At 30.6% G+C, this 25,501-nt stretch overlaps 3 protein-coding genes and 1 non-coding gene across 4 annotated transcripts; 3 read left to right on the top strand and 1 right to left on the bottom strand.

The window, feature by feature from the left end:
• Positions 1-5,820: 5,820 nt before the first annotated feature.
• On the top strand, positions 5,821-6,845 carry LOC110669986 (geranylgeranyl pyrophosphate synthase, chloroplastic-like; the record flags this gene model as incomplete). Its single annotated transcript, XM_058128655.1, has 1 exon — positions 5,821-6,845. A coding segment is annotated over one exon (882 nt), but the record flags the coding sequence as incomplete, so codon positions are not given.
• A 2,228-nt stretch (positions 6,846-9,073) lies between these two features.
• On the bottom strand, positions 9,074-9,145 carry TRNAD-GUC (transfer RNA aspartic acid (anticodon GUC)). The gene has a single exon. It is a non-coding gene; the product is annotated as a tRNA-Asp (tRNA).
• A 913-nt stretch (positions 9,146-10,058) lies between these two features.
• On the top strand, positions 10,059-12,202 carry LOC110669977 (UPF0496 protein At2g18630). Its single transcript, XM_021831875.2, has 2 exons — positions 10,059-10,471; positions 10,860-12,202. The coding sequence occupies exon 2, from the start codon at positions 10,894-10,896 to the stop codon at positions 12,034-12,036; it is 1,143 nt and encodes a 380-aa protein (XP_021687567.2). The 5' UTR covers positions 10,059-10,471; positions 10,860-10,893; the 3' UTR covers positions 12,037-12,202.
• A 2,041-nt stretch (positions 12,203-14,243) lies between these two features.
• On the top strand, positions 14,244-18,115 carry LOC110669976 (pentatricopeptide repeat-containing protein At2g01390). The gene is made up of 2 exons (XM_021831874.2): positions 14,244-15,157; positions 16,508-18,115. The coding sequence occupies exons 1-2, from the start codon at positions 14,401-14,403 to the stop codon at positions 17,506-17,508; spliced, it is 1,758 nt and encodes a 585-aa protein (XP_021687566.2). The 5' UTR covers positions 14,244-14,400; the 3' UTR covers positions 17,509-18,115.
• The last annotated feature ends 7,386 nt before the right edge of the window (positions 18,116-25,501 follow it).

Genomic DNA, 25,501 nt, shown 5'->3' with positions numbered 1-25,501 from the left:
TTAAAGTTATTTCTCATCAGTTGATAACTAATTTAATTTTATTTTTTATTTTGATCATATTATCCTTTTTTATTTAATTCAAAAATTAATATTATCAATACTTTTATATTTTTTATTTATAATTTTAATATTTTAATTAATACATTTCAACTTTGTTAAAATATTTTTTATTAATAATATAAAATATTTATTTATATTTAAAAACTTAAAATTAATTATAAGTTTTTTCTTTATAAATAATAATAATAATAATAATAATAATAATAATAATAATAATAATAATAATTACTTTATTATTTTATATATTTTTTTAATGTTATTTAATTATTTTTAAAAAAATTTAATTATTTTCTTATTTCAATAATAAAATAAATGATATAATTTAATAGATTAATAATTATATATTTTTTTTAATAATATAATAAATGATATAATATATTAATTTAATAATTGTATATTTAATTTAAAAATAAAATAAATAATGTAATATAATAAATTTATAATTTTATATTTATTTTAATAATAAAATAAATTATATAATATATACTCATTTCATATATCAACAGCAACAGTTAAATATAATTTTACCAAACACTTAACATAAATCAACTATCATCAGCTATCAGCTAACAGTTATCAGCTATATTCAACAGTTAAACCAAATAAGCTCTTAGTTAAGAGAGAACGCCTAAAGTAAGGGTTTTACTTGAAATAATTCATAGTTAATAAGCTACATATTTTTTATTATAAAAATAACTAATTTTGAAATAAGTGGATTAAGAGAATTAAATTTAACGCATTCTATTTTTTACATCTTAAAAATAGAAGAATATCAATCAGACTCTTTCTTGATTAGTTTTTAAAAAAGATTTAAGATGGAGGACTCGAAAAATTTAGAAATTAAATAGAAATTTCTTATTGTATAATAATAATAATAATAAAAATAATAATAATACCAACTTCAAGGGTTTTATTTTTCCAAAACTAGCAATAGGGGTTTACAGAAACCTAAAAGAAACAAATGAACATTCTAGCTCAATCAAACAAAACTCAGCAAACCTAACCAGCTGAAACTAAAGAAAGAAGGGCCTTCAAGCCCAAAAACTATCGACCAAAGGCTACTTATATCATTGCCAATTCCCTAAATCATTGCCAAGGAAGAAGAAACTCTTGACACAATAATCCAACCCACTCTTTTGATTTCAATTATTACTGTTAGAAAAAAGAATACAAGTAATGAAAAAAATAATTATGTATCTGTCTGTGTCTTATTTACAGAGATATTACATCTATTTATACATGAGAATATGAGCTAATTTAGACAAGAATAATAATTACTATAATTATGCTACACAAATCTCCTATAATTATGCTAATTGCTATAATTATGCTACACAAATCTCCTATAATCATACTAATTGTTGTAATTATGCTAACACCCCCCCTCCCTCCCTCAAACTCAATGTGGTAGCACAGGTGCCAACTTGAGTTTGCTTAAGAGATCCTGAAAGCGAGCAGGAGGATGCGTTTTGGTGAATATATCAGCAATTTGACTGACAGAGGAGACAGAAATCAAACATATGGTGCCATGAGCAACATGATGACGTACAAAATGACGATCAATTTCGATGTGTTTGGTACGCTCATGAAATACATCATTATGAGAAATCTGTATGGCACTTCTATTATCGCAATGAAGCATTATGGCAGAAGAATGAGTGACACCCAAATCAGTTAATAACCACCGTAACCAAAGTAATTCAGATGTAGCATCAGCAAGAGCACGATATTCAGATTCTGTGCTAGAACATGCAACAATAGTTTGCTTTTTGCTACGCCAAGAGATAAGAGAATTACCCAAGAAGAAACAATAATCAGTTGTAGAGCCACGATCTGTCAGATCACCAGCCCAATCAGCATCAGAGTAGCTAGATAATACTAGGGAGGAGGTAGCGGAAAAGTGCAAACCATGAAAAAGAGTGCCTTTGATATAATGAAGGATTCGAAGTACTGCAGAGAAATGAGTTGAGCGAGGAGCAGACATAAACTGGCTAACCAGATGAACAGCAAATGAAATATTAGGTCGAGTTACTGTGAGATAAATAAGACTCCCGATAAGCGGTCAATATAAAGTAGGATCATCGAAAAGAGTGCCATCAAGAGGTGTAAGTTTGCAATTGAGCTCCAATGGGGTTGATACTGTTTTGCTATCAGTGATGCCGGCTCGAGAAAGTAAGTCGGATGCATACTTGGCTTGAGATAGATAATAGCCATCAGAATTTTGAGAAACTTCAAGACTCAAAAAATAGCTGAGAGAACCCAGGTCTTTCATTTCAAAATGCTGATTTAGATAATGTTGTAACTCTGAAATACCAGATGAATCATCTCCTATTATTATCATATCGTCAACATAAAGCAACAGAAGAACAATACCACTGTCAGTTCGAAGAGTGAATAATGCAGAATCATGTGGACTAGAGAGAAAATCAAGTTGAGCAAGAGTGGAACTAAATTTGGCAAACCAGGCCCTGGGAACTTGTTTTAATCCATATAAGGCTCGCCGAAGTTTGCAAACCTTATGAGGAGAATGATAACCAGGAGGAGGATGCATATAAATCTCTTCTGTTAAATCACCATGAAGAAAAGCATTTTTGACATCCATCTGAAAAAGTTTCCATTTACGAACTGTAGCAATAGCTAAGAGACTGCGAATAGATGTTAATCGGGCCATTGAGCAAAAGTTTCTTCATAGTCGATACCATACTCTTGAGTGTACCCTTTGGCTACTAAGCGAGCTTTGTAGCGTTCAATAGTTCCACCAGAACGGGTCTTGATTTTCTAAATCCATTTGCAACCAATAGGGGTCTTGTTTGGTGGAAGATAAACTAAATCTCAAGTATGAGTTTTCTCTAAAGCTTGAAGTTTGTCAGTCATAGCTTGCTGCCAAAGAGGGTCAGTACTTGCCTCACGATAAGAACGAGGCTCATGAAGGGTTGCAATAGTAGAGTAACAGTGAAAATCAGAAAGATAATGAGGAGTTTCTCTTACACAGGTAGAACAATGAAGAGTAGTGCTAGGAGGAGATGCAGGCGCAGGTACTAGATCAACAACTGGTGCAGATTCAACATGGGCAGATGTAGTTGGGCTAATATTGAGCACATCACAATCACCTGGATCAGGACTTAGAAACAGCTCTTTGGAGGAGTCAGTGAAAAATAAAGAGTCAGCATTGACAGAGTGATGAAATTTGAAAAGAGAAGAGAACATAGTATTGTCCCAAAAGGTAACATGACGAGAGATGCGTAACTTACAAGAAACAGGATCCCAACAACGATACCCTTTGTGTTCAATACCATAACCAAGAAAACAACATAGACGAGCACGGGGTTCTAATTTGGTATTTTCATGAGGTTGTAAAAGAACAAAAGAAACACATCCAAAAGGTTTAAGGATGGAATAGTCAGGAGGTTGTCCAAACAACTTTTCAAAAGGAGATAAATTATGAAGAACCAAGGTAGGAAGACGGTTAATAATATAAACAGCATGAAAAACTGCTTCTCCCTAAAATTTTTCTGGACATGAGGCAGAAAGAAGAAGAGTACGTACAGAATCGAGAATATGGCGATACTTGCGTTCGGCTCGCCCATTCTGTTAAGAGGTGTGAGAACAAGAACGTTAAACAACGGTGCCTTGTTGACTAAGAAACTGAAGTAAAGAAGAATCCCGATATTCCATGGCATTGTCTGTTCGGAGAATTTTAATGTCACAAGAAAACTGAGTTTTAATCATTTTTGCAAATGTGATGTAAATTTGTGATAACTTAGATCGATGTTTCAAAAAATATATCTAAGTAAACAGAGAATAATCATCAATAGATATCACAAAATAACGAAAACCATTTATTGAAGAAATAGGAGAAGGACCACAAATGTCAGAATGAATTAAACCAAAAGGAGTGTCTGAAGTAGTATTATTATGAGAAAAAGATAATGCATGTTGTTTTGCAAGCTGACAATTTAAACAATTAAATGACTCAAACTTAGTAGATCCTAATAATCCACGAGAAATTAAAGGTTGAATTTTACTAGCAGAAGCATGACCAAGACGAAGAAGCCATTGGTGAATGAAGGAATTAGGGATTGTAGCTGCAGACACAAATCTCTGAGGAAAATGTAAAGATGCAAGCTCAAATAATCGACCCACTCTGCGATCCTCCCCAAGAATCTGTCCCATTTGTGGATCCTGTACCTAGACACCATGGGGAGAAAAAATAACATTTAGTCCTTTTTCACACAACTGACCAACAGAAATAAGATTTAGTGCCAAATTAGGGATATAATAGGTGTCAGGGAGATGAAGATTTGAGGTAGACACATGACCAGTATGTGTGATGTTCATTTTAGTACCATTTGCAGTATGGATTGGTGGTAAGGAAGATACAGGTTTTGCAGAGGACAAGAATTTAAGATTAGTGGTCATATGATTACAACATGCAAAGTCAAAAAGCCAATAAGAATTACCCAGAGTGGCAGACATGACAGCAGGAGAATTAGAAGAGATAACCTGTTTGAATAGTGCCTCAAGATCACTCATGGTAATGGTAGTAGAACCCTCAGTAGCAGCAACAGCAACAGCAGTGACAGAGGAAGATCCAGGCTTTGAGACATTCTTGAATTTAGAATGCCCTCCTTTTAGTCTTAGAGGGCGTGTGGGACAATGTTCAAGAATATGACCGTAACCATGACAATATCTGCATTCTATAGTAGGACAATATGCAAAAGCATGACCAGTTTGATTATAATTCTTACAGAGTTGATTGCCAGATTTCTGATGTAAGGATCGAGTAGTTGCAAGAGCAGTTTCAAATTGAGGAGTTTTATCCAAACTAGGACGAGTCTCTTCAAAAATAATCTCTTGAATAGCAGTATCCAATGATGGGAGTGGATTTCGATGTAGTAGGGACGCTCGAACGGCCTCATATTCTGATCGAAAAGCCATTAGAACTTGAATGAGATGAAGATGATCTTCACTAATTTTGGCCTGAGATATTTGATTCCAAATGGGTTGACTTGGGCAAGAAAATCATTCATAGATTGACCTGCTTCTTGTTTCAGATTATAAAGAGTAGTCCATAACTGATAATAGTGGGCAAGTCCAATAGTCTGATATCGATTAGCCAAAAAATTCCAAATTTCTTTTGCAGAGTCATAATTAGCAAATTGGATGTGGATGGACGAGACAGAGATATTGCGAAACCAAGTGATGATCTGATGATTTTTACTATCCCAATCCTCAAGACGATCAGCAAATTTTGCATCAGCTTTATCGTTCTCTCTTGTTGGCGTAGTGATATCTCTGGTAACAATACGCCAAAACTTGCGACCTATCAAAAAAATTTTCATTCCTTGAATCCAAAGATTATAGTTAGAACCAATCAGAACTGTTGCAATAGGTTATGAAATATCAGATTTCTCCATTGATAACAAGATGAGGAGAAAAAAAAAATGGTATAATAACATGAATGAAAGAATGAACCAGAATAGGTTATAGAGAGAGAAGAGAGACTCCAGAAACTAGAAATAAAAACTTTACGGCTTTGATACCATGTTAGAAGAAAGAATACAAGTAATAAAGGAAATGATTGTGTATTTGTCTGTATCTTATTTACAGAGATATTATATCTATTTATACATGAGAATATGAGCTAATTTAGACAAGAATAATAATTGCTATAACTATGCTACACAAATCTCTTATAATCATGATAATTACTATAATTATGCTATATAAATCTCCTATAATCATACTAATTGCTGTAATTATGCTAACAATTACATATCCCAAAAGGCTACTTCCATTAACCAAGCTTTAGAAGCTTCTGTTTCCCTCCGTGAACCTGCTAAAATTCATGAGTCTATGCGGTATTCCCTCTTGGTCGGCAGCAAGAGGGTCCGACCAGCACTATGCCTCGCTGCGCGTGAGCTTGTTGGTGGGAACGATTCCATGGCGATGCCCGCTGCTTGCGCCGTGGAAAAGATCCATACCATGTCTCTTATACATGATGACCTCCCTTGCATGGACAACGATAATCTCCGCCGTGGAAAGCCCACCAATCACATCGTGTTTGGAGAGGATGTGGCGGTTCTTGCCGGTGACGCACTCTTAGCATTCGCCTTTGAACACATCGCTGTTTCTACTTTAAATGTTTCCCCTGCTAGAATTGTCCAGGCAGTTGGGGAATTGGCGAGGGCTATTGGTGCAGAAGGGCTAGTTGCTGGCAAAGTAGTTGATATAAGATCTGAGGGCTTATCTGAGGTGGGTTTAGAAAAGCTTGAATTTATTCATGTTCACAAGACCGCCAAGTTACTGGAGGGGGCGGTGGTGTTAGGGGCCATATTGGGTGGAGGGACCGATAAGGAAGTGGAAAAGTTGAGGAAATATGCGAGAGATATTGGGTTGTTGTTTCAGGTGGTGGATGATATTCTTGATGTGACTAAATCATCCCAAGAATTGGGGAAAACTGCAGGCAAGGACTTGGTGGCAGATAATGTTACATATCCCAAACTTCTGGGGATTAAGAAATCAAGGGAATTTGCAGAGAAGCTGAATAAGGAAGCTCAGGGGCAGCTGGCTGGATTCGATCCTGAGAAGGCAGCTCCATTGATTGCTTTGGCTAATTACATCGCTTATAGGCAAAACTAATGCACTGTATTATCAATTGTTTGTTTTGTATATTTACTTGAAAAGTTGAAACTTTTCTTTATATAGTTCTATTGAAGCTTAGTTTTGTACAAAATCTAGCAATACAATTCAATAGTAATTGGTGGACTTATTTTACATGTCTAGATTTCTTTAGTGATTTCTCATAGGATATGATGATCCTTAATGAATTTGTTGGGCAATAGCTTTCCCATTCCAGCAATGGGAAAGTTCTAAAACCAAATAAATATTCAATTTGGAATAGCTATTGATGAATACTGAACATTTTTACTTGAAGGGGCTGCAATAAGAGAAAGGAAAGCTTGTCCGACTTTCCTTGGCTCTAGTTTTCGGCCATTGTTTGTGAGTCATCTTTAACTTGCGAGAGACCTTAAAATTGGTGTAATCGGGAAACCTTTTAATTTAACGGCTTTAAAACCTTAGTTGGTTCCCTCATTGTTCATCTAGTTGTTGTCTTCCTTGGGGTGTTTGGCCTGTTCCTGTTTGGAGATGGCGGCGCTGATTCTTCTTCAACCCCGGCTACTCATTGTCTTGTTGGTGGATTGGGTACAAAATCCCTAACGTTTCTTATGTGGGCTTCCGATCTCTCCTGAACTGTTTTGGGTTGGATCCTTGTTTCTGGTCCACAATAGTTAGATTATAGGTGGCGCTTCTCTTTGTATTTATTTATTTATTGGATCTTTGATGGACTAAACGTATTGAGCTCAAGACTTTCTTTCATCTAATGAACGATATCTTTCGATTAAATAAAAAGGGGGAATGTCTCTCATACAGTGAGTCAAACTGAGGCACATTGAATAAGTTATCATGACAAATTATTTATGAAGTATAGTAAGGTTAATACTGTTAGTATTGACGAGTCTGGTCTAATAGAATCCCTTTTATTGGAACGGTTGGTGGATATCATTGTCTGTCTTTATCAAACAATAAATACAAACAATCTTATCTATGTGGAGCTATATCAAATCGACTTAGTGAAATTGGTTATCTTTTAACTGACTTAATTCACTTAGTTAGTGCTTACTCAACTTTGTTACCATAATCGTAAGTCATCCGACCTAATTTCTTTCAATTATTTTCACATTTGTCATAACTTTTTGATTTGTTGACTGTGAAGGCCGATTTTGCTGTTCTGCTATATCCAAGCCTCAAAGGCATCAAACGTGCAGTTTTTGGCTGTGCAATATTGTTGTTTCATGTTAAACCAGGAATTCTGATTATTTACATTACTTGTTCTGGCTCGTGGTTTGTGTTTGTTCCATTGTCTTCCCACATCTTTGGAACTGAAGTTAGAAATTTCAATGTCAAGGCTATGATGTGATTCCTAACCTAACAATTATGTATCAATTAATAGAGTACTATAGAATTTGCAGTTTTATGAGCTTGAAAAACTCTAGACAGGCATTCCCAAATATGGGTAAACTAAAACTTCCTGAAACTTGCCATCTTTGATTGATTATGCTTTAACATTAATTAGCAAGTTTATTTCTTATAGCAAGTCCAGAGTTGTGAGATTTTAAAGAATTTGAAGTGTTATTTACTTTATAGTTCTTGATTTTATTTCTAAACTAGTAGTTTTTGCATAAATTTAAGTTATATTTAGTAAAACCTAATGAAATAAAATGTAATTAAATATTTTTATGTACTTTAATTCATCATGTCTCATATTGACTATTCATTTAGAAATTTTCATTTAAATATATTTTTAAACAATCACTACTAAAATCACTTGTATGAAATTATATAGCATGTTACTACTAGCACAACTCAGATCAAAACTATTCACAAACCCATCCAAAGGTGATAGAGGTGATTTCACGTCTAGCAAGGGGAGGGAAGGTTGTCCCTTTCTGAAAGAAACAGGGGACAACTGAGTGATCACAGAAGAACATGCCTGTAATCCAAGAAAAAAAAAAAGATTTTCTCTCTCTAAAAGTTAAGGAGAGCAAAAAAATAATTGAATAAAATTGAGACACTAAAATTAAGGAGTTTTAAATTTAAATTTCATCAATATTAAATTGAATGTATTTATATATTATTTGATTATACCGATTCTGTCGTATTTTGAGTAATGTTTTAAAAATATTTTTTTACCTTATTTTTTCAAAAAGTTAAGAAAATATTAATTTTTTTAACTTTATCCTCATCTATGATTATTCTCAATATATTTATTTTTTCCTTATCACTTTCTCTATATTTAATTAATTATTATTTTTTTATAAAAATTAGGTTATTTAATTAGTTTTCTTAATTCTTATAGGGAAATTTTTAATCATAATTACTCCTATCTCCTAATAAAAAATAAAGGAAATTTCCAGTCAAAAAACGTTATCAGAAGTAATAAAAAATGAAACGCCGTTGCCGGGGATCGAACCCGGGTCACCCGCGTGACAGGCGGGAATACTCACCACTATACTACAACGACTTGTTATTAATTTTAGATATTTTTTTACTTATTAAAATTTAATAAGCCATTGAATATCAAGCAATTAACTCAGAAAAATTGAGATTCACCCAAAATTGTGGCCAATAATAATTAATTAAGTTCCTATTTATTAATAATATGAATTTATTTTTTTAAATTTATGTTTTATAATATTATAAAATATGCGCTATATATTTGATTATTAATTAAAAATAATAAAAAAATTTATATATATATATATATATATATATATATATATATATATATATATATATATATATATATATATATATATATATATATATATATATATACACTGTTAAGTTACATTATCTTTGATCTCATCTAAAAAGAGAGCTAACTAATTCATTACAAGAACGTTGAAATAGCTAAGCATTGAAAATTTTTTTTTTTTTTCATCTTTTTGAGGGTAACTAGTATTGAGTAATGATGAAACATTTGATTGGAAAATTAGGAGATTCTACGGATAGAATCCACCCTTAATTCACCCAAATTATTTTGTATTTTTCTACAAGTTTGAAGATCGAGAAAGAAAATATAAAATTCATGCAAAAAGTTTAAAGATTGACCAATTATTTTTATACAAAGTCATTTCCTCATATAGACAATATTCATTATACCAACATCATTTCAATGAAGTACAATTCCTATTCTATAAATACCCTCCAAAATTAGACAATCTTATCAATTAACAAAGTAAGAAATTAACAAAATCTAACACCAACAAACATAATACTCTCAAAATTTTCATTTCCTAATTGATATAATTTTGTAAAAGTGGACAATGGAGTAAAAAAAAAAAAAAAAATACACCAAACGTGCGCGTATCCTAAGTACAGTCAACGTATAGTAGTGTATTAGGAGGGGTGGATTAGACGTTAGCCATTAGATGAAGAAGCCTCTTCGATGCTTCACTTCATCCCTCTACTTTTGGCTTTTCGCCATCTTCGTCTCTGTCTGCATCAAACATAAGGAGGCCAAGAGCAAAAATCAACTACACGCGTAGTTGACCTTACAAGCACATACTAGTATAAGCCCCTTTGCCTAGTTCCTCATTTTTTTATTCATTTATCTGACCACATTTTCTCTCAATTTTCTTTCCTTTTCTCTTTCTTTCCTGTTCTTACAAGCTTCAACTGCCTCCATCCCTTCTTCCTCTTGTCGCTTTCTTAATTTTATAGACTTGTTTCTAAATCTGTAAAAATAGCGTTTGGGTTCGCGAGATCTCTGTCTTTCTGCTCGATCGTTGAAGTTTAAGTTGGATTTGAGCTCAATTTCAGGTGCTCGAAGGTCATCTGATACAAGGTTTAAACTGTAAACTAATTTATATCTAAACAGCTAGTTTTACTTTTCAATTTTTGGGCTTTTTCATCTGATTTTTGCTACTGAGCGAGGCATTACTTCTGGGTTCTGAAAATATTGGAAAATTTAATATTTTGATTTTCTTTTTTTGCATCCCACAAGTTATTTTTCCTCAATTTTGTTAAATTTTGAAAGTTTATTGAATCGTATCGTTTGATTCAACTTAATTTCTGGATTTTTGCTCAAATTAGATTTTTCTGCATTTCGCTCGCATTTGAAGCGAAAAAAGATCTCAGCTTTGTCATTTCAGCTAAATATAGACGCTCTCAACAATCTAAATTTACTAGTTCTTTCTTAATATTAACAATATAGCTACAATTTTTTTTTTCAGCCTTTATGCGATTCTTTTCGAGTTTGATTTGGATATGATGGGGGGACAATCTAGCAAGAAAAAAGGCGTTGAACCTCCACCACCACTCCAAATGAATAGCAATTCTCAGTACACAGCAGACTTGAGATCATATGAGGATGCTTGTAAGCTTGATCCAGACCTGCAATCCTTTGATGCTACCCTCCATGAAAGGACTAACCGTATCATAAACACCCTTGCCACTGGTGCTGGCTTTAGATCACTATCTTTTGACTCTCTCAAAGAGGTCACCAATAGCCTTCTTGACATAAATCAAGATGTGGTCGAAGTTATACTGCAAAGCAAGGAAGATATATGGAAAAATAAAGATTTGTTTGCTTTGGTTGAGGAGTACTTTGACAATAGTGCCAGAACTTTGGATTTTTGTACTGCCCTTGAAAATTGTCTTAAGCGAGCTCGGAATAGCCAATTGATCATACAAGTTGCTCTTAGGCAGTTCGAGGAAGAGGTAGCATTTCAAGATGGGGTTGCGGACAAGAAGTATGTGAAGACATTAGAGGAATTAGGTAAGTTCAAGGCAGTTGGTGATCCTTTTACTGAGGATTTCTTTGTACTCTTTCAGTCGGTGTATAGGCAGCAGCAATCCTTGTTAGAGAAATTGACACTTCAAAAGAAGAAGCTTGATAAAAAATTGAAGAACATGAAAGCATGGAGGCGGGTATCAAATGTGTTGTTTGTTGCTGCTTTTGTCTCTGTGTTGATTTTCTCAGTGGTGGCAGCCGCCATTGCTGCACCACCTCTTGTAACAGCTTTGGCAGGTGCACTGGCTGTTCCTATTGGCTCAGTGGGAAAATGGTGTAACTCACTTTGGAATAGTTATATGAAAGAAGTGAAGGGCCAGAAGGAATTGGCAAGCTCAATGCATGTTAGAACTTTCATTGTAATCAAGGATATGGATAATATACGGCTACTTGTCAACAAATTGGAACTGGAAATTGAATCACTCTTGCAAAATGCGAGCATTGCCCTTATGGAAGAAGATGCTTTGAAGCTTGTGATAGATGAGATCAAGAAGAAGCTGGATGTGTTCATGCAAGCTATTGAGGATTTAGGTGAACATGCTAATAAGTGTAGCCGTGACATAACACAGGCAAGGACAGTGATTTCACAGAGAATAATCAGGTATCTCGACCGCTGAAGAAGTCCTTGAATATTTGTACTATTGACTTTGCCAATTTGGTTATGTTGTGTGAATTTCATGTTATGGTTGGAAGGCGGTCTAACGCATTGTATTGTCCAACTCGAATTCAATCTTTATAAAGAAAATTATATTGTTGAGCAGGCTTATGCTCTCTTATCAGAAAGGATTTCTGTGTGATTTCCCCTTATTTTTATTGTCTGGCCTGTGTGAGATTGTTGCTGGATCTACTAAAATTAAATATTTCGGATGTTATATGGTTGCTTATTGCAATTTGCAATATCTAGAAATGTTGTCTATGAGAATCATGGAATTCATTATTGCAAAATCGTAAATAGAATACAGACTAAAATGACTTTATTTAGAGTTAATTCGTTTCATTATTTCATAAAAATGTGAATAATATGAGTCGGAAAGTGAGTAAAAACCAAATATTTGTTATACTCTGCCAATCTTAAGTGTGGCATATATCATAGGCCTAAAAGGGCACTGCATTCTGGTAAAGGATTTTTCTTAAACTTCCTTGACTGTGGTTCAATTTGTGGAACGTTTGTGAAATCTTTTGTTACCAAAATTGAAAACAGAACAAGAGCAGACCTTGCATGAGAAATTAAAAGCAAAGGGCTAAATGTGAGACAAAGTACTCCAGTGGCGCAGAAGATCATCTGAATTCAAGCTGAATGCATTTTTTAATAGGAAGTGTGTGCATTATATAGTTCAATGAGCATTATTGAAGATCCTTGTACCTCTATGCCTTAATAGTATGTTGTGTGGTTATTTTGAGAGCTTTTTCTCATGTTTGAGAAATCCTTAAGAATTAAAAGCTAATCAGTGCTCCATTAACCCTTGGCTGATTACAGGAGAAATTATTCTATGCAACCGTTATATGTATAACGGATAGATTTTAACTGTTGATCATGATAGGACTCATACGAGATTCACCATGATCAATGGGGCCTTATTTTTAGGTCTAGCTGTGCCTCTTATCTTAGAATTTGAAGAAATCTCTCTTTCTATTTTTAATCTGCATCCATTATCATTGTGAACCATGACTGTACAGTGTCAATAGCCTATATTCTACATAATGCATTCATTAGATTTTTACCTCTGAACAATTGAGACTGGCAATCTTGTTGTAAGAAAAATGCAGTTCATTTAATGGCTTCTTCTGTCTCTGAGGTCAATAGTTCATGGATTCGAGTTTGGAAGTTGCAAACAAATTAACAAGCCATCTAGACCACAAATTGGCCCCTTTTTCCCTACAAGGTCTTTCTTCTTGGTGGCCTCTATCCATTTTTTTTTTCAATTGGCTTCTATTGAGACTTTAACTCAGAGATATTATAATCTTAGAGATGACTTTAGTATTACTATGTTCCTTGTGTGTTTCTGATCATTCTAAATTTTGTTGGTTTTTTGAGGATTCTATTCAAGCTTCAATTCCAATTTTTCATGGCTGCATAACAGGAAAACTGGAACAAATTCCTAAACAACGATATATCCAAATCGCAATCAACCTTTTTTGAGTAAAAATTGGTATTATTGTTTAAGTTGTTAATAAAAACATTATTTTAAAATATTTATTAAATATTTTAAAATTTTCATATCAAAATAATTATTTTAAATTGTTTTTGTGATTATGCTTTTCTTGATAAAGGGTATGAGCAGTTCTTTTTCTTTTTTATTTTAATAAAAAATTTATTGAGTAAATAATAATTATAAATTTTACCCAATAAATTTTTAATGAGGAATAATTATTTATTATTTTCATCACAAAAATGATAAATATAAAAATAAGTAGAGGAAGAGATTCAAATCGTTCTTAGTTCTCTACAATAAGTGAAGAAATAATAATAATCTTCGTTTAATTTTTTAATTCAGGACAATGGATTTAGATTTGTGTTGCTCAGTAAATTATAGAGTATATATATTGCATTAAAATTTAGTATAATACATATTCATATAAAAATAATTATATCATGAAAATAAGAAAATGGGATCTAATGAAAGTACATATGTACTAGGTAAATTTAATAATTTATCGTGTTAGTTGATATGAATTTTAATAAAAAAAATTATTAATAAAAGTATATTTTATTTCACATAAAAAAATAAATTATAATTTTTACCATATCTTAGAAATTAGTTTAATATATTCCTTAAAAAAAGGAAAAGAAATTAGATTAATATATTTATACATATGTTCAAATAGATGGATTTGGGGTTCTGCTGGTCGACTCGACATGCTTCTAGCCCATGGTCCAGCTACCTCTCGTAACTTTGTGCGTTCTTCTTATTGGCCTGATTATGGAAGTACCGGATGGCGGAATTGCCTATCAAGAGTTGTGATCGTTAAATAGTCTTAACATGGTGTATTTTAGTGGCATCAATAGATTTCTCATCAAATCTATTTATAGTGAGTGGCCTTTTCATTACTCCAGCAGTTTCATGAAATGTGTTCGTTCCTTTCACCAATCCAAACCCAGAGAACCCATCAAGCAGTTCACCAAAATTTCAAGAAAAACAGCCAAATCAATATGCAAGAAAGGTGTAGAGGACCCAAAGGTTTACATGAGAAACACCATTTCAAACATATATAGAATCTTGAAATATTCCACTTGGGACACTGCAAAAGAACACCTATCGAAACTGGGTATACAATGGGACTCTTACACTGTCAATCAAGTGTTAAAAACTCACCCACCAATGGAGAAGGCGTGGCTTTTTTTCAACTGGGCTTCGGGGCTTAAAGGGTTTAAGCACGACCAGTTTACCTACACAACAATGCTGGACATCTTTGGAGAAGCTGGCAGGATTGCGTCTATGAATTATGTGTTTAAGCAAATGCAAGAGAAGGGGATAAAGATCGATGCGGTTACTTACACTTCGCTTATGCACTGGGTTTCGAGCTCTGGGGATGTTGATGGAGCTGTAAAGATTTGGAAAGAAATGAAGGAAAATGGGTGTTATCCTACAGTTGTTTCTTATACGGCTTATATGAAGGTTCTCTTTGATAATAAGAGAGTGAAGGAGGCAACTGATGTTTATAAGGAGATGCTTGAATCTGGGATTGCTCCAAATTGCCACACGTATACTGTCCTAATGGAGTACCTTGTCCTTGCTGGTGAGTTGCGTCTCTGCCCTCAAAGTGTTTGTTATATTTTCTACATGAGTTTACTTGCTTTTTGGGACTGGTAGATATAAGGGATATATACTTTTAATGTGCTTTTTTTTTTTTTTCTCTAACATAAAACTCATTTAATTTTTTTGGGGGGTTGCGTGGAACCTAACAGGAGCATTTGAGACTTTCTAATAATTTGATTGTTATTGAATTAAGGGCTTACCTTATCATTTTTCTGGAAGTCAGGCTACAATCTAAACTTGAATCAAAGTGATGTTTGAATTTGAAGGTATTACTTTTCTTTTAGGATTAATTGATGTGCTATTTTTCTTTTAGGATTAATTTAAAGGTATTACCTTTCTTAAGGTGAACCATCTTTAACCTATTGTTACTAGTAATTGAAACAATTCAAAATCATCTGAATTCAAGATGAATGCATTTTTACCGTATGTATGTTCAATGAGTTTTGACATGGATGCGAGGGGGACAAGAAAGGTGATTTTGCTGAGCATTATTGTAGATCCTTGTAACTGTAGGCCTTGCTTATGTTGTGTGCTTATTCTGATGTCTTTTCTCATGTTTGGAAAGCCTATTAATCAAAAGCAAAAAAGTGCCGTAGATTTAGTCCTTGGGTTATTGATTGCTGACCACGGGCCCTTATTTTTAGGCATGATGGTTCTTCTTACCTTAGATTTTGAAGGAAGTTCTTTCTTGCTTTTGTCTTAATTGTGTTGATTCAATTTCTATACCAAATTCTTAATATATATATATATATATCCATTAAATGAGCTACAAACTGGGAATAACTCCTTTTTTTCCGCAAACTCTTTCAACCCAAAGCAATATGTGGAAAAATTTCAAGTCTTTACTTTTGGACCATCCCTTGGATCTATTGATGTAAAGTTGCTGAAATTAAATTGCTGATTACATGTCTTGGTTTTTAGGTACATAATCGTATATCTTGGTTGCTTGGATTGGACTTGTAACATTTTTTGAGACAAATACTAAGATATAACAGGCTCAGAAGCATGTCTTGTAACTTCTCTCATAATAATTTAGCCAAAATTTCAAGATTTTTTCTGCAAAAAATTCTTATAATTGCCTATGGTTTTTGAAATATTTTGGGTTTGCTAGAAGGAAGTTTGCAAGACTTTTTGCCACTGACTGACAGAACACAATTTTAGTAAATGCTCTAAGAAGTGGACAAAAATTGTTCATTTTTTCAATTGTTATTGATGTTACTAATCTCGGCAGTATGTTTATGGCTTTTCCAGTATAATACTGTCTTTTGTTGAAGTGTTGCTTTTTTTTTTTTTTTTTTTGAGAAACTTTTCTCTTTGTGATGGGTTTTAGGCAAGTACCAAGAAGCACTTGAGATTTTCAGCAAAATGCAAGAAGTAGGGGTACAACCTGACAAAGCTGTATGCAATATTTTGGTTGAGAGATGTTGCAAACGTGGTGAAACAAACACAATGGCCCAAATTCTTCAATATATGAAAAACAATCATCTTTCTCTTCGTTACTCTATCTTTCAGGAAGCACTCAAAACTCTAAGAATTTCCGGTGAGAGTGATACCCTCCTCAGGCAAGTTAATCCTCATTTTGCTACTGAATCTATCAATAATGAGGATGCGCCTGTGATCATTACAAGTGCTGATGATGATCCTTTGGACAGAGGACTTTTACTGATTCTTTTGAAAAAGCAAAATCTTGTGGCTGTTGACCATTTACTTGCTGGGGTTATTGATAAGAGTATTCTTTTAGATTCTTGGATTGTCTCGACTATTATTGAGGTAAACTGCAGGCAATGCAGACCTGATAGTGCTTTATTGGCCTTTGAATACAGTATGAGAATGGGCATAGACCTTGAAAAAACAGCATATCTTGCCCTGATAGGCATTTTGATAAGATCAAATACATTCTTGAGGATTGTGGATATTATCAAGGAAATGATTAGGGCTGGGCATTCTCTTGGACTGTATCTAGGTTGTCTCTTAATTTATAGGCTTGGGTCTGCTAGAAGGCCCACTTGTGCTGCAAAGATTTTTAATTTACTGCCTGATGAACAGAAGTGCAGTGCTACTTATACGGCTATGGTTGGTGCATACTTCTCTGCTGGTAGTACAGAAAAAGCACTTAAAATCTATAAAACCATGAAAAAGAAAGGGATCAATTCTTCTTTAGGTACATATAATGTTCTATTATCTGGTCTAGAAAGAAGTGGTAGCATTTGTGAAACAGAAACTTATAGAAAGGAAAAGAGTCGTCTGATGGCTGATGGTTATAGTTGGAATAGTGTTCCCATGGAAGAAAAGATATGTGACCTCCTTTTTGCTGGGGGTTTGGCATGTTGACCATCTATTTTGGACCACAAGAATCCCCTGCTGATGTCAACAGAAATGGTGTAATTTCAGGTTAATCATGGTGTATGACGGCCAATGCTTCTCTTGTAAGTTGAGAGCATATGAACATGCATGGGGAAATGGCAGGAGCTACTCCATGAATTTCAACTCTCGGGTTCCCATTTTGGCAATCCATTATGAAACTTATTTTTATCAACCATGAGAAACTGTGGCATCACAGAATTGTGTTTCCTGGTTTTCTCCAAGTTCCTGGCTGATACAATGATAGGACGGAGTGCATGATTCCACCCCTTCCAACTACTCCATCAATGTCCTGCAAAGGAAAACACGCTGATGGGATATCTGGGTGCTTGAATACTTAAAGCTGCCAAACTTTCATATGGGGTTCAGATCCAGATCACTTACACTTGGAATCATTATATGCTACAGTGATTATGCTCAGACTCAGGATGGTGTGGCCCCTATAATATATATCAACTCTTTGTGCAAGTGCATTATGAATTTAGAATGAATTGTGTTAGTTGTTGGCCGAAGAAAATATTTGCATTTTGGCTCAGTTTTCATGACTAGGAATAAAGAATCGAGGTCTTATAGCAAACATGCTCTTATCTCATTTTTCTCAGTTATAGAAAGTGCATACGTATACATACTGTTTATTTTTTTTGCTTGAATTTCGGATATGTTTTTCATGGACCTGAATCGTAATCAAACTTGAAAATTTTGTGCTACTACCCGATTGGGATAAAAAGTAAGATCAGTGATGGGCTTCGGGCTCGGCCGTTGCCCTCATGATATGGTTCAGTATAAATAATGTAATATTCTGCTCTTTATGACAGTGTTGTGAGATATTCGAGAAACAACTGGGATTAGGTTTGAAAGTTCTGAGTGATTGTATTTTGCTCTTTTCATCATAATGAAATTTTTTCTCTTATTTTTCCCGTGTACATAAATCTTACGGTTAAACCATAGTAAATCATATGTTATTTTTCTTTTCTTTTTTATACTGTGTGATTGTGCGATTTGTGTATGTGCCTTAAATTTGCGTGTTTGTTATAACACATACGTTGAATGTGGGTCAAATGGATAGAAAATTTAATTGTTTCCCAAACTGAATACATTGCTTCTACAATGAAATCCTGTCCAATGGGAGCTGTCGGCTGAAGGCAGCCCATGATCCGAGTCCTTGATCTGCCTGATATGTGATGAATGTTTCAGGTTGTTAGAAGTGGCAAATTTTGATTCAATTCATGTTTATCTAATTTAAACCAATCTATAATATATTTCAATCCGTATAAAGTTTGAATTGACATAGATAAATTGAAAATGAATATAACAATTCACATAATCCAACACTTGATACCCACCTGTTTGGGTTTATTCAATCAATTCTAAATTTTGATAAAAGCATTAAATTCAACAGCTGGGATATCTTTACCCAGTGAGTTGCATTCAATTCCCCAAATCTTGCATGAAGAATAAAACTAGACGTCTAGACCAGACCATGTCACTATCTTCCAAAACTGCATAAATTATTCAAAAGGTGTGTATATATATATAGAATATATTACAGTTGAACCTACCTATTAAATATATCTTACATATTAATCTATAATAAATTAAATTTAAATAAAAATTTCTCATACATCTTAATGAAAATTTGCTAGCAAATTACAGAAACAAGCATTGATAAATCAATTTATTTGAATTAATATTTTTAGTTTTTTTGGGCTTTTTCCCACCTCTAAGTATTACTAATAACGTCGTTCTGGGAAGGAGAGGTATGGAATCTTATCCATTATGCATTCACTCTCTTTGATTTATTTATAAAAACCAATCGACAAAGCATTGTTATTAGCTGTCTATCAGACATGGTAATCAAATATTAATCAAAATTTTGTTCCTTCAAGTGTCTCCAACCTCCCCAGGATATGAAATTGTAAGCCAGGCCAAGGGTACAATTTGCTGAGTCAGTTCTGCACTAAGTTGACGATGTTCTTAACGTTGTATAAAATATTTTTCATGTCTCCTCTCCTAACAACTCTTTATTACCCCAAAAAATTCTAACTTTATTTGCACATTAGTCATTTCCACACACCCACGGCATTAGAATATTGACAAGTTTTGCGTCATCTCATCGCCGTTAAAATTGTTTTCAATGTTTATTGTTTAATGCTTATGCCACTTGAAGTCAATCTTGTTCTGCTCTAATTGCTTGATTGCTTAGACTTATTTAAATGTCACATTATTAGTAGAGGTTGCATACGGATCCAATCGGGTAGGTTTATTTAAGTTTTTATATTTTTAAATGTTTTTGAGTGGATTTGAATTATGTCATTTTGAATTATCTATTAAATTGTTATATAAAAAAATTAATATATATATTAAAGCAAAAACTTATAAATAATTCACAAATGAATGACATCTATTTAAATAATTAATTTAAAAATATGTAATTTATCAGTCATTTGTTATTACCTTCCATTAATTTATATGAACTAACCGAAAACGAATGATACTTGATAAAAAAAGATTAATTAATTAATTAATATATCACATGACAAAAGGTATTAATTAATTAATATATAAATAAAAATTTAAAATTTACTTAATCAATTCTTTTAATTTTTAAAATTTAGATTAAAGAAAGATATTAAATATTAGTTTTATTTTTCTTATTTGATAATATGTATATATAAACTAATTAAAAAATATAAATAATCTATTATTTATTAAATTTTCAATTTTGAAATTTAATAAGATTTATTAATATTAGAAAATAAATTTATTTCTTCTCTTAGATATTAAATATAATGCTTATTAAAATCTTTCTCTTTTCATTCCCTGATTTAATTATTTTTTATATCATTATTTTCAATTATTTATTATTTTTTTTTAAATCTTAATATTTATGTTTGATAAATTATTTGTCAATTCTCATCTATTTATGTATATAAATATATATTGTGCTTAAAAAATAAATGTTTTTATAAAAAATTTAGAGTTTTAAATCATTTAATATCTTTAAAGTATAAAGATCTATCTAGCTTTTGTTCATAATTTAAAAAATAATATATTAATCAACTTATTTATTATCCACGCCTAAAATAAAATTATAATTAATTAAAAATTTTATTATTTACAAAATTTTATAATATAATTATAAAAATATAAAATATAAAAATATATATAAATTTATATTATTAAAATAAAATAATAAATAATTCGTGTACCACATAAGTAAAATGACTAGTTTTATATTAATTTTCATGTTGTAAGTTGTTGTATATCAAAATATTTTTTTTATTTGAAGAAAAATTAATTATTTTTAATTTAATTTTTAAATTAAAATTTAAATAAATTGAGTCATATAGATCATTATTAAACTCTCAATTTTATGAATTATTCCAGTCGAATTGAAATAAATTATTATTTATTTTGGACTGGATGGATTCAAAATGAATTAGTACATATTCTTATTATGGCATGTCATATATATTTGGTATTTTTTTCCCTACACATTTGAAATTTTTAAAGACAAAAACGATAAAAATATTTGCTTACCTTGAAGACTTAAGTTAGGTTTTGTGGTGTTTCTTGGTGGCAGCTGCCATGCCATTGCCATTTGCAAGTTAAGCTTAAAAAAATCTAACAACTTTCTGTTATTTATTTGGCTTAAACAATGAAAAAAACATTGGAGAGATAGTTTAGCAAAAGCAAGATCCACAACATCATCAAGGTAAGGCAATAATTCTGCCAAGAATATATACTGTAGAAGCAACAAGAGCTTGAGGAGAATTTATCCAGTACGCATAGCAACATATTTTATTTTATTGAACATCATTACAAATGAATCTTATTTTACATATAGAAAGGTTTATGTTCTTAATAAAAATTCAATTGCCTTAAAAATTAATTTTTTTTCTTTTTTCAACTATAAAGATTATTAACCAAATTTAAAAGTTAATCGATAAAACTTATGAACGACAGTGAATCAAATTTTTACGAGTATGAAGAGATGCTAGTTAAAATGCAATTCCCATAATAATATATTATTTCCCATAAAATTTCTTCAATTCAATATTAAAACTTAAAATTTACTCAAAATTTTTATTTCTTCACATTTTTTTTTAAATCTTATTATTTTTTATTATGAATAAAAATTTAAAATAAGTGAATTAAATAATTTTCCTATAGGTAAATTATAATAGAAAGATATAAAACTATGCTTGAAACTCTCATTTATAAGTTTAAATTTTTAGATTAAATGATTTATTAACATGGTAATAAAATTTCTCATATCAAAATGTTCAGATTTCAAATACTGATCACCCCATTTATCAGTTGAATAATTCAGCATTGAATTATTAGTAGACCACCTCCAAATAAAAACATACACATTTAGGCTCCATTAACATGATTTGATTTAAATATTAAATCAAAGCAAAATTAGTCTGACAAAATTTAAATTCTAAATAACCATGGTTTGGTAGTCTTAATCAGATGGTAAGCATCTTTACTTGTAATTGATTTTGTTTCCTCTTTTAAAATCTAGCTTAGAACCAATCGTTCAATGTAATTCGATTTAATTTTTTAAAAAAAATAAAATTCAATATAAAACAATTTTTAAAAAATTACATATTTTTAATTACCTCAATTAAATTCATTTAATATAACTGAAAATTAAATAAATAGCATAATCAACATGATTGAAAAAAGTAAATTAATTAGTTAAATATAGTTGACACAAATAAAGGAAATTAACTTAATTGAAAAGAATTAACATAATTAGTTAGAGATCATATAATACAATTCCAAAAAAAAAATTAGCAAAAATAAATTTGACCAAATAATTAAAAAAAAAAAATTAAACTCAGACTCTTAATGGGGTACAATCATTTTATGTACAACAATTATATTATAATCATTTATCATGATAAATCTTATATAAATTCTATTATAATGTATTTATTATACATACAATAATTGCACTATCATTACTTTCTGGGGGAGGGCTATATGCATCCATGACCCATAACTAGCTAGCTTACCATTAATCAACTTCCATAAGTTTCTTGGACCATCCAAAAGCATGTGCTAAGAAGGGTGACTACATAAAAACAACTTCTCCTTCTAGGCATCTAATCCTCCTTATAATTATTGTGCATTTTCGTTTCTTGGCGATTCCAATTGGGTCACCATCATATCATTTATCTATCCATCTTTTTGTGATATCCTCATATCCCCACCTCCATTTTTGTACTGTTACTATATATTCTTGGAATAATAATATCACTATTGCCCAGTTGAACTGGAGACCTTGAAAGCTGCTAAACAAGCTTCCGACCTTGCTTCCCCTTCATTTTTTTTTTCAAATTTATTTAGAGGAATTAATAAATTACAAAGAGATTTTAAGATGAAGAATAAAGAGGCAAGAAGATCTCCTTTATTGTATCACTATTTTCCTCTTCTTATTCATCATTTATTGTATGGAAAATCTCCTTTGAAAGTTCAAGAGATGTTGAGCTAATTTTTCATTCATTATCACAAATGGATTGACAAAAAATAAATCAAAATATTATGGTCACTCATCATGGATCTATCAAAAATTTTAATGAAATTCAGTGAATTTTTTTTGTTTTTTATCGAAAGCCATAAAGACGAGGAATTGAACACACCTCAATTGAATGATTTGATGCTTGAGATCTTCAAACTTGTGGTTCTCCTTTTTCATGCACATCATTATCACTTCTTAAAAATATCTAGTAATAAGGGAGGAATTGGGGCTATAGCGAGAGGGGAGCAATTGTAACTATAGCGAAAGGGGAGTAACCATGACTATAGCATTGAAAAAAATAATAAAAAAAAAAAAAAAAAAGCTTCTTGTGAAAAATGATAAATTAAGTGGAAAGGAGGGTTAGGCCTAAGAACAAAAGATAAAGGGAGAGGTTGATAGGGATAGAAAGAAAAAATTAAAATTAATTTTTAAATTCATATAATAAAAAAATTATATAAATAAAAAAAAAAGTTTCTATTTGAATAGATTTAAAATTTTATGATAGTATGAATCATTTTCTTTATATAAATTCAACAATACACTTAATTTTGGTAAAGCAGATAGAGTTAAATAGTGAAAATTTTGTATACAAAAATAAAATTTTATAATGGTTTATTGGTTAAAAAAATTCAAACATTTATGTTGGTGGCTCATTTTATCCAATCTTTTAATTTTGATTAATAGATCTTTTCTAATTATAGTTATTTTATAAAGATATAAATTTACTCACATATTTTTTAATAAATTCACAAGTTTTTCAATTATCCACATTTTAATTTTACTTTTTTAAATAATAATATTTATGATATGCATAATAATTTTTATATTTTAAATATTTATTTTAATATTATTATTTTCTCGTGAGTGATAAAAAGCTATTTATAATTTTTTTTAGATTAAATTTCACGAAATGTTGTCTTTCTTATTATTCTCAAAAACAATTATTAATAATTAAATATTTTCCTATTTAAATTGAAAATTACTATATATATATATATATTATAAATAAATTCTCAAAAATTATAAAAATATTTCTCTTACATCGAGATTTTTATTATAGTGAATTTTTCAATCTATAATTTTAAATACCATATCATATTTTATAACTTTATCTTTCTCTTTTTTTTTTTCTTTTTATTGGATAAATTTTGATTTTTCTTTAGAGGCTATTCAATTTTTTTAATTAATAATCATTATATAGGTTTAAAATGAAAACTTAATTAGAATTACAATTATATAATTTTTTTTACTTATGGTTATGTGTGTTCCTCATTAAATTTTGATTTAGATCATATATTTAGTGAAATCATATAGAATATATATGATATATGATTTACACTTTTAATATATAATACAAATTTAAATTTTGTAAAAACTTATATAATTCATTTAGAAAAATAATTATTTTATCATATTATAATAAAAGTATTATTTTACAATGAAATTTTTAATAATTTGTTGCTTCACTTTAATTTATATTATTAATATTTATAAAAATTGCCCCTTCTATAAAATAGGATTAAATCAAAATAATTTATTGAAATATTTAAATAAATTTAAGTTAATAACGCGTTAGACTATATATTTGTTCCAAAAATTAGCCTTTTTCATTCAAACGAATCAACTTAGACTTTATCTATCTTGCAGATAATTTATAAATTTTTTAATTAAATTTTAAGTTATTTATAAAATTTGATATAATCACTAATTTGATTGGATTCTTATTTTAAACTTTATCTATGTAACTAGTTGTTTTGTCTGGCCTTGCGTGGTTTGTTTATTTTTTTATTTTAATAATATAATCTAACATTTATTTTTTTATATGTCAAAATCATATTATAAAATTTTATGAATGATAAAATTTGTAGTTAATTATGTTAAATATAATTTAAATTTCTATTAAAATTTTAAACAATTATATGTGGAAACTTAATATTTTATTTATTTATTTATTTATTGATTTTGATTAGCTAATAATATTTTAATATATTTATAAAAAAAATAAATATTTTATGGAATGGCCTACTTATTTTTTTAATTATCTATATATATTATTTTTAAAATTAAATATATATTTGTAATCTGAACAATCTAGTTCAATAATAACTCTTATATCGTTTTGTATATAATAAAACTCTTGAAATATATATACCCTAATCATCTCTTTCTGCTAAACTGTGCTCTCAAAAACCCGTTTATTATCTTTTTTTTCTACCAAATACTCTTAATAGGTATTGTCATATATATATATATATATATATATATATATATATATATATATATATATATATATATATATATATATATATAATTACGATTTATAATCTGATGTGGGTAGAAAATCCCTAAATTCTTACTTTTCTATTTATTACCTTTGATTCTGTTTTCAAGGTCAAAATTCTCTTTCTTTGTTTAATAATGGGTAAATTT

Source organism: Hevea brasiliensis, chromosome 10 (genome assembly GCF_030052815.1).
Source record: "Hevea brasiliensis isolate MT/VB/25A 57/8 chromosome 10, ASM3005281v1, whole genome shotgun sequence".
Lineage (NCBI taxonomy): Eukaryota > Viridiplantae > Streptophyta > Magnoliopsida > Malpighiales > Euphorbiaceae > Hevea > Hevea brasiliensis.
The sequence above is the reverse complement of the archived record's forward strand: the minus strand, read 5'-3'. Positions and strand labels throughout refer to the sequence as shown.